The sequence below is a fragment of the Dendrobates tinctorius genome, unplaced genomic scaffold (genome assembly GCF_039654945.1).
Source record: "Dendrobates tinctorius isolate UK_male_01 unplaced genomic scaffold, ASM3965494v1 ptg000078l, whole genome shotgun sequence".
NCBI lineage: Eukaryota > Metazoa > Chordata > Amphibia > Anura > Dendrobatidae > Dendrobates > Dendrobates tinctorius.
The window spans coordinates 9,253,045-9,267,935 of record NW_027361746.1 but is presented as its reverse complement, the minus strand read 5'-3'; the positions used below and the strand labels follow the sequence as shown (position 1 = coordinate 9,267,935).

At 42.4% G+C, this 14,891-nt stretch overlaps 1 protein-coding gene across 1 annotated transcript in view; it reads right to left on the bottom strand.

Moving 5' to 3' along the window:
- Positions 1 to 5,249: 5,249 nt before the first annotated feature.
- FGF10 (fibroblast growth factor 10) overlaps positions 5,250 to 14,891 on the bottom strand; it is a 149,164-nt gene continuing 139,522 nt past the window's right edge. The window contains exons 2-3 of the mRNA XM_073583409.1: positions 12,417 to 12,523; positions 5,250 to 10,452 (exon numbers count right to left, since the gene is read on the bottom strand). Coding sequence (XP_073439510.1) covers positions 10,261 to 10,452; positions 12,417 to 12,523 — 299 coding nt within the window. The 3' untranslated portion in view covers positions 5,250 to 10,260. The remainder of the gene's footprint in view (positions 10,453 to 12,416; positions 12,524 to 14,891) is intronic.

Here is a 14,891-nt window from a genome sequence, read left to right as displayed (position 1 = left end):
GGTAGCCGGTCGCTGCATGACTCAGAACACAACCCGGACAATTACAGCTCATTTAAGCTCAAGCTCCTCGCGGTAGTGTGGGCAATGACGGAAAACTAGTCATCAAAAAGGGACTTTTATGTCGAAAAGCCATGTCACGAACCACATCAGCTACGATATGGCAGGTGATCGTGCCCGGAGCCCATCTCAACCAACTGGCCCGGGAAGCCCATGAAAAGGGGGCTCATTTTGGTGCTCAAAAGACTTTACAATGGTTGCAGCAGATAGTGTACCACCCACGCTTGCACGCTGCTGTAGAAGAAGTTTGTCGAACCTCCCGCCCATGTGAGCTCGCTAAACCTCCCGCGCAACGAGCCCCGGTGCAAACTATTGCAACATCAGCCCCTCTGGAGCTTCTTACGGTGGACTATCTGACCATAGGTCCGGCCTATCAGGGGTATGAACATTGTCTCGTTATGGTGGACCATTTCACCAAGTTCGCCGTGGTCACCTCCACCCGAGACCAAACAGCGGAGTCGGCCGCCTATGCGATTTGTAAGAACTTTATTAAAGTGTACGGCTGTCCACAACTAATACATGTGGACCAAGGAGCGTGCTTCCTAGGAAGATTCATGGAAGAACTACATCATCTCTACGGTATCAATAAGTCTTGGGCTACACCATACCACCCGCAGGGAAACTAATCCAAATGCTGCGTACCCTAGAGAGCGACCGAATGGCCCGCTGGCTTGAATACGTCCCTGAGCTGGTGTGGGTATATAATAACAGGGTGCATCGGGTGACTGGTTACACCCCCTACTCATTGCTGTTTGGACGGGAGGGCAAAGGAATCACGGAAGTTGAGTTAAACCCGGAGGAACCTCTACCCTGGACCGGAGTATCCTCATGGGTCAGAAACCACCGGCACCGGCTGCAGACCCTCCACCGAATTGTCCATACAAAGCATCAGGATCTAGAACACCTGGGGGGAGCGCTGCCCCACCAATTGACTTCCAGGCTGGGGATCGGGTACTTGTACTAGATCAGCGCCCCCAAGACAAGTTAGAACCACGGTGGGAGGAGAACCCATGCCGAGTGTTGCGCCGGATAAGCCCCGACGGGTCTGTGTATGAAATACAATCGGAAAGAGACGGTGCACCTCTCACTCGTAATGTGCACCGAAATATGTTGCGCCCCTGTACGTCCACTGATCCCATGCGACCCGAGCCGATCACTCAGGTCCCCGACCCCCCGTCAACGGTCTGGGATCTGGATGACGAAGAGGACTTCCCAGCCATATCTGCAGGCCCTCCAAGTAAGGACATTACAGTAGACCCAGTCAGCCTGCCAGAATCAACCAATCCACCACCATCCACCACCCCAGAAAGCTCCACCCCGATCGAACTTAGACGCTCTGAGTGGTCAACAGCTGGCAAACACCCTGAACGTTACGAACAGGACCAGTTCATATGGTGACAAGAACTGTCGTCTCCAAAGACTAACTCAAGCCTTCTAAAGCCCTCGCTCGAGGACTGGCGAGCATACAGGGTGGGGGAGTGTGGGAGAGAGGGTCCCCGTCGAGTGTCTGGGTCGGAACCAAGGGGACCGTCACCTGGGTTCCGGGCTAAGCTGTTTCCGGGGGACAGAGTTTAGGGACGGACCGTAGAGATTGACAGGTAGACTGGGGGAGGAGCCAATATAAAAGGGGCTGGGAACAAGAGTCACAGTGAGTCAGCAGAACGAGACAGAAGGCGCAGGAGATCGTGGGAGCGACTGAGAGCCAGAATGACTCACCAGAGCAAGGAAGGAGGCCAGAGACAGGAGAGATACTTCCCCTGGACATCAGTGGGACGGCGCCGAGATGACCGTCCGAGAACCGCTGCCCCGCGTCGACCAGCGGCCGCCACCGCCTTCTTCCAGCCCGCGGCCGCGGCCTGCCTGCGGTCACCAGCGGCCGCCGCCTTCTTCCAGCCCGCGGCTGTGGCCTGCCCGCGGTCACCAGCGGTCGTTGCCGCCTCGCTCCTGCCTGTGGCTGCGGCCTGCCCACGGACACCAGCGGCCGCTGCTGCCTCACTCCAACCCGCGGCTGAGGCCTGTCTCCCACTGCCCGCAGCCGCTCTGCCCTCACCCGTGGTCGCGGCAAGCCCAGTGCCGTCGGCGGCCACCACTGTCCCGCTGCGATCCGCGGCAGGGGCCGAGCCTCTGCTTGCCGCGGATTCCCCATCGCAGCTGCTAGCTGCACAGGTGGCCTGTCACCCGCCACCCCGCATCGCTGCCGCTTGCCCCCATCAAGGGGCTGCAGCCTACTCATCCAAGGACTCCTCCGGGGCCGGAGGTGCCCCAGCGCCACAGGAGCGGCGGAACGCTCGAAGACTACGCCAACTCTTCAGCTGCTGGGTCCAGCGGCTGCTCCTCCAAAGAACCACCGTCCAGAGCGCCGAGGGACGTCAATACGGCTAAGTTGACTATATAGTTAAGGACCCGTAGTCGGCCATACCGTGGCCCTATAGTGACCGGCTCTCGCCGGATGTAGTCATGTTCTACTCAGTGTTTACAGGTATTGAGCCCCTGCGAGGGAAACCTTGTTACCCCTTTTGTTCGGTCAGGCCAAGCCTGAGGAAATTCACCTCTAGGCCTATAAACATTATTACTAAAAGCACCAAACCGTCTCAAGACTCGTCACTGCATCCTGCGTACCTGCTAGTACCACAGATGGATGGAGATAGTGAATGGGCTACACACGCACACTTAGGCTAGTTTCAGACTTGCGTTGAGGAGGGCTGCGGATGGCAGCCTACTTCCTCCTTTCTTCCTCTGTGAAGCTCCGCCTACCGCCACATGCATCCAGTGTTTCCCTGGGTACCTATCTTTAACATTGGGTACGCCGGGATATGCGTTGCATGTGCATGCGTCGATTTGACGTGTGGAGCGACCGCATGGAAACGCAAGTGTGAACGCTAGTGTGAAACTAGCCTTACACATAAAATGACATCTGGCGTCTTGGTATCTGAGCTATGCTTATTCTGTAATATCTTTATTGTCTGTACAAGTCCCCGCTAAAATTATAAAGTGCTGCCGAATATGTTGGTGCTATAAAAATAAAAATTACTATTATTATGTGTCGGTACGTTGGTCCACTGGCCAAGCCTCGCTGGTGGAGTCCTCCGGATCCTGGATTAGGTGAGTATATGATGTTTCTTTAATTTTAATTAAACTTGTGGGAGCATAATAAACAATAGGGAACCCTAGGGTTTTTATAAAATCATCATTAGAAGTTTTGGTCCTCGTGCATTTGGGCGTGACCATGGGTAAGGTCTTCGGCTCTGCCAAGGTCCTTCTTTATTTAAATTTTACACAGGCGGCACTTGTGCAGATTGATCTCTCTATGGGCTTCAATAAAATGGTGCTGGTTTGATCTTCTGACAGTCTTTGAGAAAATGGCGCTGAGGGCAGCGCATGCGCAGATTGAGATATTAATATTTTCCAGGGGGAAATTTTACCATTTAGAAGGCAGAAAGGAGACATTATCATTATGTAAGGAGCACAGTGGTGATATTACTATGTGGGGCAGTAAGAGGAGTGCAGTTATTGTACCACACAGCAGGTGCAGTAATAGGGACACAAACGGCAGCAGCGGCTCAGCATTGGGGTATCAGCAGGATGAGGGGTTTGTGCAGGTTGGGGATAGATGGTGATAGGGCTGGAATATGAGAAGTGAAATGTGTCTTATTGTAATCTCTGCAGCCGAGTCCTGGCTGGAGAAGTCGTCATGTCGGTCTGGGCCAGATGGAAAAGACGAGAAAAGTGAACGACTCCATCATAAAGAACGCCAGCTGTAAGTCACTATATATAACTGTACAGTAATCTCCTATATGTTCTGCGGGATTGGTATCTATCACTATGTGGTCACCATGTGGCGGTAATATCAGTGTGCCACCATAGTTGTGAATAGGGTTACCAGTTAGGGGCCCACTTAGCTGTTTCACCCTCTACCTCTGCCCCAAGCTGAAACAGTAGCAACGTCTGTGGTAACAGCGCTTTGTAGAAGTTAGATATTACTAACACGAGCAGGATGTGATCATGGAGGGTATTCGAGATGCAGTTACGGCATTGAGCATAGACAAAGAAAATTTAGGAAAGAAGTGGATACAGAACTGGAAGAGCAAGTAAAACAATGAATTTACCGAGCAATGTGGAATCACTTTACGCTATGATCAATAGAGGCTGTTACAAAATACAGTTTGCCAACGAAAACAACACAAGAGATGATTTAAAGGGGTAATGCTATTTCAATCTGATGACATATCTGAGGATAGAGACACGGAGGGGCTCTCTGCCACAGCAACATACTGTATAGGAATCCTGCTCTTGCTGATTTGATGGGAGTGGGATATCCGCCACTCTCTTATATGAGCAGTACTGGGAACAGTATACATGAATCACTATGTGCAGACAGAGGCGGCATCTTATTCATTTATCAATCTACCCAGTTCATTGTTATAGAAATTTGTGATTGAGAATAATGTCACATTGGCATGTATCTCAGAAGTAAGGCCCTGGAGTTGATTACTGGTGGGCCCCTGTCACCCTGTCCGACACTGAGTCTATGTCCCAAATACCAGACAATTACTGTGACTTCTTGCTGGGAGATTGAGACAGAAAACTGCCAGATCAAAGAATCTGACAGCTACAAGATGCAGGGGAAGAGAGTCTGATTCAAACTATATATCATTTACTGGACAGTTTGGAGCAGTTTTAATAGAATCCCTGTTTTCTCTGCTGTAGATGTAATAATTCTCTGAATATTGAGTTCTACAATCCTGCCCACACCACTAATTGGTAGCTTTCTGTTTATGCTGTGAAATAGGGGCGGGGTTACATAGATTAGCTGGACTGCTTAGCACGCGACACCTAGTCCTGTAGTGATAATCTCCTGCTGATAAAACACTGATTGTATTGAAACTACAGCAAGCTGCTGAGAAAGTGACACATCCCTGGAATCGGGGTCTTACATTATGCTGCTTTCAGATTCCATATCAAAACCCTACTGACTGATTCCTTTTAAAAGTTTGTTGTCAAAATATAGGTTATTGGTAAAAGTTTTTCTGTTATCATTTTTGTATTACAGAAGTTTTATTCAAAATGTCTTGAAAAAGAAATCTGAAAAATCTCCAAGATGACTTCACATGGTAAATATGGCAAAATGAAAAGAAAACACAAGATAAAATAAAAGCTTTATGCATGAATGAATGAGTAAGGTGACACAGATCTCATCAACGTGTTATGTTATCAGCTTTATTGAAGGAAGACCGCACAATCTAACCATTTTTGCAATTTATGGTAAAGCTCCTTTTAAACAGCTAGCATTTAAATAAAAGATTTTACATTGGAAGTGCTGGTAAAAAGCATTGACTCAAATAACTTATCAAACCACAAATGATCAAAATTTCTAGTGGTTACATTTTTTAGTAAAAAGACACATTATTATGTATCTCATTTGTACCAAAATACAGTTTCCGAAGAATAAAAATAAAACATTTTTTTTTGTACAAGAAATTTGAAAATAAAACTGCAGCATCAATATAATCTCATATTACCAGGTAAAGTGATTTATCAAATTATATTATTAGACTACATTAATCTTAGAAGGACACTGGGAAAAGAAAGACCTCATGAGGTATGGTAGTGAGGTGTATTGATTTATTGCCTGTGGTATGTATAGGACATGGGCTGTTCTCATCTGTTCTGAAAAGACGAGGCTCAAATAAATACTTAGGCTAGGCTTATACAACGTTTGGGGGGGGTCAACACACAAGGGGCAATTCTCCCAACATTCCCAAATACTTTTATGGGCTAGTCCAGTGTTCCCCAACTTCAGCCCTCAAGAGCCACCAACAGCTCATGTTTTCTGGATTTCCTTAGTAATGCCCATGTGATATTTATCATCTGGACAGGCAATAATTCCATCACCTGGGCAATACTAAGGAAATCCTGAAAACATGACCTGTTGGTGGCTCTTGAGGACCGGAGTTGGAGAATACTGGGCTTTTAACGTAAAAGTTCATGGTTCGTACTGGACTGATAATGTCCGGGGCTAAATGCCGAACATGGACTTCTCCCGTTGCAATGTTTGGTGTTTTGGGGGGAAGTCTGGGAGGATAGAGAGAATTTTTCAGCTCAAAAGTTCAGGTCCCCATTGATTTTAATGGGGTTCGGGTTCTGGTTCAAGTTTGGGCACAGTTCTGGTACCTGAACCGAACTTTGGAATAAAGTTCGGGTCGGATACCAGAACCTGAACTTCCGCGGGTCCGCTCAACCCTAGTCCTTTAGAGATATATTTGGCCGGTATATATTGGCATACTTTTGCCGCGTGAAATTGGTATAGCAATAAGCCGATTACTATACATCTGGTTTCTCTGATCCCTAGTGATCAACCATTATCGTCTGGGAAGTAAAAGTCAGTCTGGCTCTACGTTATGAAGTTCTGAACTGGGAGCCCTTCATTGATGAGCATTTGTGGATAGGGTTAGGCAGGCTAAGTTTCGCCTTTATCTGGGGGCCACGTTCACCAAAGCGTCTTGACAAACAGATTCACCAAATATGGTGTGAACCTAGCCTTATTTTACTTATTTGTGAAAGGGAAGGCAATTTAAAAGGTGGGGTTTTTTTAAGAAATGGCAAAACTCTTGTTCATAGAAAAATATATATTTTTTGTATTATTAATTTAGGCTTGATACTAAAGATAGGCTGACTACATCTGATACATCTTCCTCAGTATCGAATATTTTGTTTCCCAGGTTGTGATAGTGCAGAAAAGTTGATTTTCTTCTTAAAAGTGAAAAATTGTGGATGTTTCACTATAGCTAGGGAAATTAAAATTGTTTTAGTATTTTTTGTAATGCTCTACGTAAAAGACTTCTAGGGGGTTGTTGGCCATTTTCAGTGTCTCTTAAAAATATGTTGGATAAAAATGAGTAAATCACAACTGGAAATTTGTGAAATTGTAAGAGCATTTTTTCAAATGTATTTAATCTTAGTCATTTTATTATATGTACTTTAAAAAATAGATATGTATTTATTCAATTTATGCCTGCTTTGAAAGAGAGTCTGTCAGCCCAAACTAATAGTACAAACTACTCGCATTGACTTGTAGAGGATGTAGCCTCTATAAAAATGGCTCCTTTAGTGCTCTAAACACTGGCTATATTGTGCAGAAACTGAAGGCTAATCAAAAATGCTAATTAGGGTGCTGCTTGGTGCACCCTGGGTGTGGCCGAAAGGCTCAGTTTTTCATACCGCCCACTGGTTTTCAACGCCCTTGCCTCCCTCACTAGTAACTGACAGCATTGCACTTGTCTGAGGTCTCTGCAGACAATGCTCATTCCAAGCAAGACAGCCCTGTCAATCACTACAGAGGGAGGCGAGGACAGAACGGTGCACTCAGCCTCTTGGACTCTCCCAGGGTGCACCAAGAACCTTAATTAGCACATTTGATTAAAGTTCACTTTCTGCAGAGTGGAAGCATCGATAAGAATTCTAAAGGTGAGATTTATGTAGGGGCTAAATCTCCCACAAGGCTTTACGCTTAGTTTATATTGTAGGTTTGGGGTGATTTTTATAGGAGCTATATCTCCTACAAGGCTGTACACTTAGTTTATACTGTGATATTTTGGGCTATATCCACTACGAGGCTGTACGCTTAGTTTATACTGTGATTTTTTTAGGGTTGATATCTGCTACAAGGCTTTACGCTTAGCTTATACTGTCAGTTTGTGGTGTTGTTTTAGGGGCTATATCCCCCACAAGGCTTTACGTTTAGTTTATACTGATTTTTTGGGGGAGATCTCCTACAAGGCTGTACGCTTAGTTTATACTATCAGTTTGTGGTGATTTTTTAGGGGCTATATCCTCTACAAAGCTATGCGCTTTGTTTATAATGTGATTTTTTGGAGCTATATCTCCTACAAAGCTGTACCCTTAGTTTATACTGTAAGTTTGTGGTGATTTTTTTGGAGTTATATCCCCTACAAGACTTTACACTTAGTTTATACTCTCAGTTTGGACTGATTTTTGGGGGGCTATGTCCCCTACAAGCTTTTACGCTTAGTTTATGCTGTCAGTTTTGGGTGATTTTTAGAGGTTATATGCCCTACAAGGTTAAAAGCTTAGTTTATGCTATTAGGTTGGGCTGACAGGCTCACTGCAACAAAATCATATGCATTTTTTGGTGGACAAAATTGCACTAAAAGTAAATAACTGTCTATGTAAAGTTCTTCAACTGTATCCTGATACAGAGAATCTCTTTGTATATTCCACGATGATTTTGATGTCAAATTTAGATTGTAGGTGCTCATAAAACAACAGGCATTATATACTATATCATAACTCTACAACAGAGACCATTGGCTTATATTATCTAAAAGAGGCACATACTGTACTATAATAAAAGCGGTAAATATAAAATTGATATAATTTCTGCCACAAGATAAAAGATAATACTATATGACCCAGAGTTGTAGCTAGGCTTTCGTCCTCCTCCCAGGCAAAGTTTTAGCTCTGTATCCTACTCTTGTAACTAATAAGGCAAAGTGGCTTATTGACACCCCCCCCCAACTGGCACCCAACACCCATCACCTTCCAGCCCCCCTAGCTATACTGCTGATATGGCCCAATCACAATATAGTCAGTTGTAATAGGTTTATTATCAGACACAGCAATGAAATGGCGATGACCAGATGAGAATGTTACGTTGATGACGTCCGCACTTCCCAAGCCAATCTCAATGCAATTAAAGGTCCGTTCTCCTCTTATCTTGTTGACGTCAGCTGTAATGCCGCTTAATTAATATGGCCCAGCGAGTCCCTTCTTTTAGGTCCTTACTAGTGAGGAGCGAGTATACTCGTTGCTCGGGTTTTCCCAAGCATGCTAGGGTGTCCTCCGAGTATTAGGGCGTGCTCGGAGATTTAGTTTCTGTCGACGCCGCTGCATGATTTGCGGCTGCTAGACAGCCTGAATGCATGTGAGGAATGCCTGTTTGTTAGGGAATCCCCACATGTATTCAGGCTGTCTATTAGCCGTAAATCATGCAGCTACTTCGACAAAAACTAAATCTCCGAGTATGCCCAAATACTCAGAGGTCACCCAAGCATGCTCGGGAAAACCCGAGCAAAGAGTATACTCGCTCATCACTAGTCCTACTATAAAATGACCGTGGTTGAAAAAAAATATAATAATTCATTGTAAATGACAGTAGTTAATGTGTTACTAATATGAGTATGCTCTGGCATTCGATATCAAGAGACTTAATAAACTTTCACATATTCCAAAAACAACTGCGCCTCGATATTCCGGCCAAGCAGACAAAGTAACCTGCCTTTTTTATACCTTTACTCCTATATGACCAACTGATAAATAGTGTTGTTTTTTTGTATTTTTTTTCCTATACCGTATATATATGTGTCTCCACTTTTAATGTATTTATCACATAATATGATGGTTAAGCGGGAAACAAAAACTGAGCTTTCATAATTGCCATCATTCCCCAATTAAACCAATCAGAGCTTAGCCTTAACTTCTTGACTTTAAAAAAATAAATGCCGTTCTGTGATTGGTTGATTTGGGAAACAAGACTATTTTTTCCTCTTGGTTTTGATAAATGGGCCAGATTTAATTGTTTTTTTTTGATCATGGGATTAAAACAGATGCAAAATTGTAGACACACGACTCAAACACTGAAGAAACACAGTAAACACGCTATTAAATAAATAACTTACAAAGGGACAGATAACGGAGACGGGATGGTAGAGTACACAGGCATAACACGATTTTTTTTAGAAGTTTGATCATGTTTACACATCTTGATCCTATACATTCTTTTTGGGGTGTCTCGGCAGAAAAATTCATCATTACACTGTAGTGTTGACCCAAGTGCTTCCGGTAATTGCTTATGTGGCTGCCTTCTCATTGAATCATTGGGCCTGCATAAGCGTTCATAATCTTGAATATCAGTCAGTATTCCATAAATAACTTTCTCAGACGATCATCTGTCTGATTATTTCATATCCATGTATTGTACAAAACAGATTCTTCAAGCTGAAAATTTAGTGTTTCCAACCGTAGTCACGTCTATGACACTGTACCAATGAAAAGAAAGGCCTCAAAAGTCCTAATCCTCTCATGGTCCACCAATAAGCGTCTTTCTTTCACAAGTATTGAAAGTTCTTCAGAGCGTACTTCACAAGACTGTAGTCCAAAAAATACATCAAATCCTTCATGTTAATGTTATAAAGGCATGGGGAGAAAATGGGCGTTCATGTTTTTCCTCCTCGTTCTTGGTCCTCTCTTTGGGGTTCCTTTGCCAGTTAGTGCCACAAACATTTGTCTTTCGTTATTCTTCCAAGTGAGAGATGCATACGTGTTGTAGCCATTCTCCTCTATTCTCTCTTTTAGTTTACAGTCTATATTAAATTCTTTCTGTTAATATAAAGGTAAAAAAAATTATGAAATTGCATTAAAAATACACAATAATAAGGAAGAATCACAAAAAAAAATCATTTTATGCACGTGTAAACACTGTTCTTTATAGTGTTTAAAGTTGGTTTCCACGTTCTTATATTGAGGCTATGTGCACACATCCGGAATTCCCGCGGAAATTTCCGCCGGAATTCTGCAACTCCCTGCCGTGGGAAATACGCTAGAATTCCACATGCGTAATTCCTGCGTATTTCCCACGATAAACTAGTGTTTTGCAAGCATAACGGGACTTGGCAGGAGCATCGGTGAGGCCTGGTGACGCTGTGAGGGATGCCGGAAGGTGAGAATAACACCATTTTTTATTTAAATTCTTTTTTTACAGGGATATGGTACCCAGAGCCTGGAGGACCAGCCACACATTTTCCACTTAATTTGAGCATGGTGGGCATAGCCACATGCGGAAAGTAAGCAGAACAATGGATTCCTATGGGTGCGAAATTCCCACGATTCCGCACAAAGAATGAGCATGCTGCATATTTTTCCACAATGCGATTTTGCCGCAGAAAAATACGCAGCATTAGCACAACATATGCGAAATGCCATTGAATACAATGGGTTGCTTATTTTATGAGTTTTCGCAGAATTTACGAGGCAAAAAAACGCAGCAAAAACGCATAAAATCCGCGGGAATTTCGGACGTGTGCACATAGCCTGACATGGCTATAGATTTAGAAGACACAGGTTGGAAATAATTCACATGTCCATCAATTTACATCCTCTTTGAGACCTAGTTATTTGATCCAAAGTTACCCTTGGCCATTAATCAAGAAAATGGCCTTTTCATTTCTTACACCGGGCACATTGATGTGTCCCATTCTAAAGACAGGTCATCTTTGTAGAAAGGCTATCTACTGCACATATTTAAAGAATGACCAGACCCCCTGAGGAAGCGAGATCTTAATATGCGAAACACATGCTGGGGATTATGTATCAGTTGTAACTTTACAGTTTGCACTACACTATGGGTATGACAATCCTTGCCATATCCGTATTAATTGGTACATGTACTGTATGTTTTATACTGTATGTCTAATATTCGTTTTGACTGCTGTGTTCATTATCTGAACGTTCTATGCATACATACTTATTGTGGTTATTTTTATAACAGTACATATACTGCTCTGCTGCCAGTGTCCTGGATATTGCCATTCTTTATGTATACTTCCTTTTTTTGGTTTACTTAAAAAATGTTTTAGTGTATTCAATAAATAATATTTCTTAGCTAAAAATCGCCTTCTGTTCTTGTTGCATAAATTTCTCTTAACACTTTCTAAAATGTTTTACTTTTTACATTTGGTCCACCGGGCTGGGACAAATACCAGGCACTAATTAGATACAGCTCCTGAAATTTTTTGTTGCCACCTCGCATTGTAGGTTTCTTTCACTTGATCGTAAAGTAAGACATTACTGATGTGACCAGTAAAATTAGTATTACGGTACTTTCACTGTCTGGTGGCCCCGTCAGGGCTTACGCTTGAACCCCCAGCAAAACAAGGTTTAGATGTATGCGCCAACAGGACCATTGACTATAATGGAAGTAGATTGTGCCTCAGTGCTCGACTCTAGTAGGCATATACATCCAAAAATTATGAACACGTTTGCTCAGCCGGCACCATTACATCTATGACATCACCGGCGCACACATCCGAATCTCATTTGCGAAGGGTACAAACGTAAACCCTGAAGGGGCCAACGAACGGTTGCCGGAACTCAACGTGAAATCACCCTTACACATAGTTCCTCAATTGAATATATGTGGAAAACACCTGGTTGCTCAAGAAAGGATACCTAGTTCATAAATATACCAAGGAACTGTAAATTGTACCCTACATGAATGCAAGAACCAATGTCGTGTTACTGAAATATAAGTAAGAGAAAAACAAAAATGCACGATAGTTACTTACAGAGCCATAGACTTTGCCTTTTTTGCTCATGGCTAAATAATAATTGCTGTTGATGGCTTTGATGGCCACAATGCCCCCAACATCCACTGATGTTATCTCCAAAATACCTAGAGTGGAGAAAAAAAACAAGAATATTTTGAAATACAAAGATAAAAAAAAAAATCTGTGTGCTTTTACAGCATGGCAAGTACAACTATCCAATATGTTACTGGGAAACAGTTTCGAAATCTAAAGGTGGCCATACGATTCAATTCATTTTAGCTCAACTCTCATTCAGCCAAAAATTTTCACTAATGAATTCCCCATACAAGTTGTAAATGGGAAGCGGGGAATAAGCTACTGCCAGACACCTCTACTGTGACTTTTCTCATTTCAGAGCAAAAGGAAATTCTCGATCGGTAGACCGAACATTAGCCAAACATCTCATACACAATAAATTGTTGGCCCATCTCATTGAAATTGGTTGTTTAGGCAAATCTAAATGTGGCCATAAATATTAGACTGGTTAAAAAAGCCATTTTTTTCTCTTGACGCCCAAATACACATGGTCTAAGGGGTAAGGTTTCTCCTTGTGGAGAGTGACATACCAGCTCTGGCTTGTCAAGGTAAGGAGGCTTATTCGCCGTGCAATGCTCATTCATCTCATCAACTCAACATTTAGCTTATCTTCAGGAAGAACATAAGGATTGGGCATTGAAGTGAAACAAAAAAAAACCCCAGTCCTTATTTCTCCTAAATTTCCATTCTCATATAGTTCCATGCTCCAACCAAAATCAATAACTTTATCATAAAGGTGGCTATACACATTAGATGAAAATTGCTTGATGCTTGAACAAAAATTGAACGAATGACAGTCTGGTGAACGGTAGATATGTCAATGCAACCATACACATCTTAGTCCATTTTGTCTGTTAAAGTCATTCAACCTGGCTATCCATGTTCAATGATCCTGAGCGACCATCTTTCTGGGAATATTTTTCCAGTGAAATATCTTTGGCAGATGAAAAGCTTTGGCTAAAAAGATCAAACATGGTCGACTTAATTTCAGGTGATGATGGTCTACCATCGTTTGGCTAAATTGATCTTTCAAATCCTAAGTTTTACTCAACGGACGCTTATATATTTGGTATGGCCATCTTAAGTCTAGTAATAAAGCAATTTAACACATGATCTGCAACAGGAAAAGTAAAATTTTTACAGGTACAGATTATCCAAAGCTGACAATTTGTTTTGATGTTTTTTTTTTTATTCAGCAAATAAACTGGGGCAAAACGAGTTCTGTCCACGAAGTCATCACCGTTGGTGAACTGCAACATGACAGTAATGGACGAGAAAAAGAAACAGTGTGAGTGCATACAGGGGCAAACCTAAATTCCAAGTCAAGACTCTCTGACATATGCATCCAATAGCTGCAGGCACATGGAACATGTTTTACTGGTGTCAATAACCAAGAGATTACAGGAAACAAAACAGAGTTAACTAGTCACTTCTGCCAAGTCAACGCGCTGAATTCTTTACATACTTCGGCAGTGCAGCCTTTCACACTATGGTGTTCAGCCAAATCCACCAAACAAGTAACACGATAAACAGATGAAGTGTCGGCATATGTAAAACAGCTGTAATTCATATCTCTACGTACGTTACGGACAGTGCGTATATAATAGCCGTCATGGCAAACTATGGCCTCAGATCACAGGTAACAGGGCAGATCATTCAGTCACGTAGCGCAGGTGCTGCGCTAATCCTCTTTGGGGAGAAATATTTTAATAGCTTATTTCTTTTTTATATATATATATAAAATGTAATAAAATGTAATGGCTGATGGGTAAAGCAGAACTAAACAATGTCATATGGAATTTGGACATCATTAGAGGATATATGTTCAGCTCGAGAGGGTTTCATTTCCACTTTATTATCCTTCCATATTGTAGTAAAACATATCAACACCTGCAACTTGTTTTTGCACATTTTTCAAGTTATTAAGAAAGTAATTCAGCTCATTCATGTAAAATTATATGTTTTTTAGGTGATCACAGTATCGTGGGTGTGAAAGGACGGTACTCAAAGACAGAGACGTCTCCAGGTCTATGCACGTCCTTGGATCACGGGGTCTAAGTGGACCCCAAATTTTCTTTTGATTTTCTTTTGTCTCTGTCATTTAAGAGCTATAACATTTTTATTTTACTGTTGACTTAACAGAAAAAATAATGTTAACTTTTTAGCACTTATTAGTATGGTTATGGTTTTATGAAACGTATGGGTTTTTTTTTTAAGTTTTACTACTTAAAAAATTTTGAGATCTATAACTTTTTAATTCTTTGGTCAATACCATTCTAGAAACGTTTGCTTTTTGGAATATGAGCTGCACTTTTATGGGTCTCATACAACTTTATTATCTCTTTTATTAAAATTTTTGGGGAGGTAAAGTCAGCAAAAAACAATGATTCTACTTTTCTTTTTGCACTCTTTGAATTG